The sequence below is a fragment of the Ziziphus jujuba genome, chromosome 3 (genome assembly GCF_031755915.1).
Source record: "Ziziphus jujuba cultivar Dongzao chromosome 3, ASM3175591v1".
NCBI lineage: Eukaryota > Viridiplantae > Streptophyta > Magnoliopsida > Rosales > Rhamnaceae > Ziziphus > Ziziphus jujuba.
Genome location: NC_083381.1, coordinates 13,412,844 through 13,414,710, shown reverse-complemented (window position 1 = coordinate 13,414,710; position 1,867 = coordinate 13,412,844). Strand labels below are relative to the sequence as shown.

Here is a 1,867-nt window from a genome sequence, read left to right as displayed (position 1 = left end):
TATATTTTTTAGAATTGATAGTTTCGATTCCAAAAACTATACTTTTGTGTTTATTTTTTTCCTTTTTTTTTTTAATGTCTTTGTTTGATTTAGAGTTTTAGAACTTGAAAAGGTATAAATTTAATTATTTCATAATTTCTCTTTTTCGATCATAAATGTTTGATTTTATTTTGTACATAGCAATTAACTTGTTTGGGTGGGGTATGTTTTTCAGTGTTTGCTTTGAAGTTATTTATCTGATCCAATTTTGTGCGCTGCTTAAGAAGAAATTTAGGAAGAAGTAAAAAGAGATGAAGATGGCCATAACTATAGAAGAATAGTCATTGCAATAGTGAGGAAAGAAAATAGCATTGTTTTACAATAGAGATCGAAAAAGAAAAAAAAATAGGTTGGTTTGTTTTGGAACGTAGATCAACGGTGGGAAGATAGGGAGTGGTTGGGGTGATATTGAAAATTTTAAATGTATACATTTATTGAAAAATTTATGTTATTATTATTATTTGATGAATGGTCTTTAATTTTACAAATTAATATTGGATGAGATTTATCTATTTTTTAGTAAAGAAGGAAATTTTGGAAAGAAAGAATATGACACATCAATGGTATAAGACTTGCAATCTATAAGAATTTGTAACAATTAGGAATAAGATATCTAAAACACAACTGTTTACATTTAATTGGGAATTTTACACAACGGTAATAAAGTATCTGGAAAAAAAGAAAAAAAAAAAAACGAATCAATAATGCTAATCATTTAAAATTACAACTGTCAATGTTCAAGATATAGTAATCGTTTTTTTTTTTTTTTTTTTTCTAATTTCGTCCAACATTTTAATACAAAATTATGTCTCACAACAAAAATTTTCAAACAAATTGTGGTGGTGGTAGAGTGTACACCACAAAGAAAGAAGGCTGAGGTGGAGGACGCCAATAGCTGGCATTGCAAGAATGTTGATGGAGAGGGAATGGGACAGGGCTGACTCTCCTGAATCCGTTCAACAAGGACAACCCAAGTGCAAAAGATACATAAGCATCAATCGTAGCATATTCAACTTGTTCATCAGAAAGATTCTTGGCATCCCATTGACTCAGAGTTACATGTTTGGGCTTTTCCATGTACTTGCCAATCAGCTCCATGGCCAATCTCTTCAAGCCCCTTCTTCTAAAATCTTCGACTCCATATCTATCAGCGGCAAGTTGGGCCAAATCCATAGTACTAACAACTCTAAGATGCAGTTCCTGAAACAGTTTTTCAGCGTCTTCTTGAACCCCAACACCCACAAAAGTGAAGTATGGGAAAGCCAGAAATTGGTGCAGTGATATGGGAATTGAGTCGGCGTGGAGTAGCTGAAAGATCAAGCATCGATGGCCGTCACAAATCTGAAGGATTGCAACTGGATTTCGCTCTTGGGGTTGAAAGTAGGGTCGCCATTCTATGTCGAGGCCGAGAATGAGATTGGAAAGTCGATGGCGATGAATTTCAACGGTTGTTGATATCCATCCGTCAACCACGCTAGCCGATGAAGTAACCGTGGTCTGAATAGTAGTACCGGAATAGTGTATGCGATAACAACCCTCCATCACGATTTGAAGAAAATAGAGTAAACAGAGAGTGATCTTGGAGAAACACAAAAAGAAATCGGCAGCGAGCTTTTAGGGTTTGCGAAAATTCAAAAAAAACATTAAAATAAGCGAAACTTTGAGCTTGCGTTATCCATGTTTTATAGAAAAAAAAATAACACGCTTTTTCAACGCGTTTTTTTTCTTTTTTTTTTTTTTAATTGAGATTTATTTTTTAAAAGATTTTCTAGAATAGTGGAAGCCACATTGTGCCATCTGGCATAATGGGACCCACAATCTTCCAAGT

At 34.0% G+C, this 1,867-nt stretch overlaps 1 protein-coding gene across 1 annotated transcript; it reads right to left on the bottom strand.

The window, feature by feature from the left end:
* Positions 1-864: 864 nt before the first annotated feature.
* LOC125423182 (3'-5' exonuclease) lies at positions 865-1,581 on the bottom strand. Its single transcript, XM_048476806.2, has one exon. It carries the CDS (start codon positions 1,579-1,581, stop codon positions 865-867), a length of 717 nt encoding a protein of 238 aa, XP_048332763.2.
* Between the last annotated feature and the right edge of the window lie 286 nt (positions 1,582-1,867).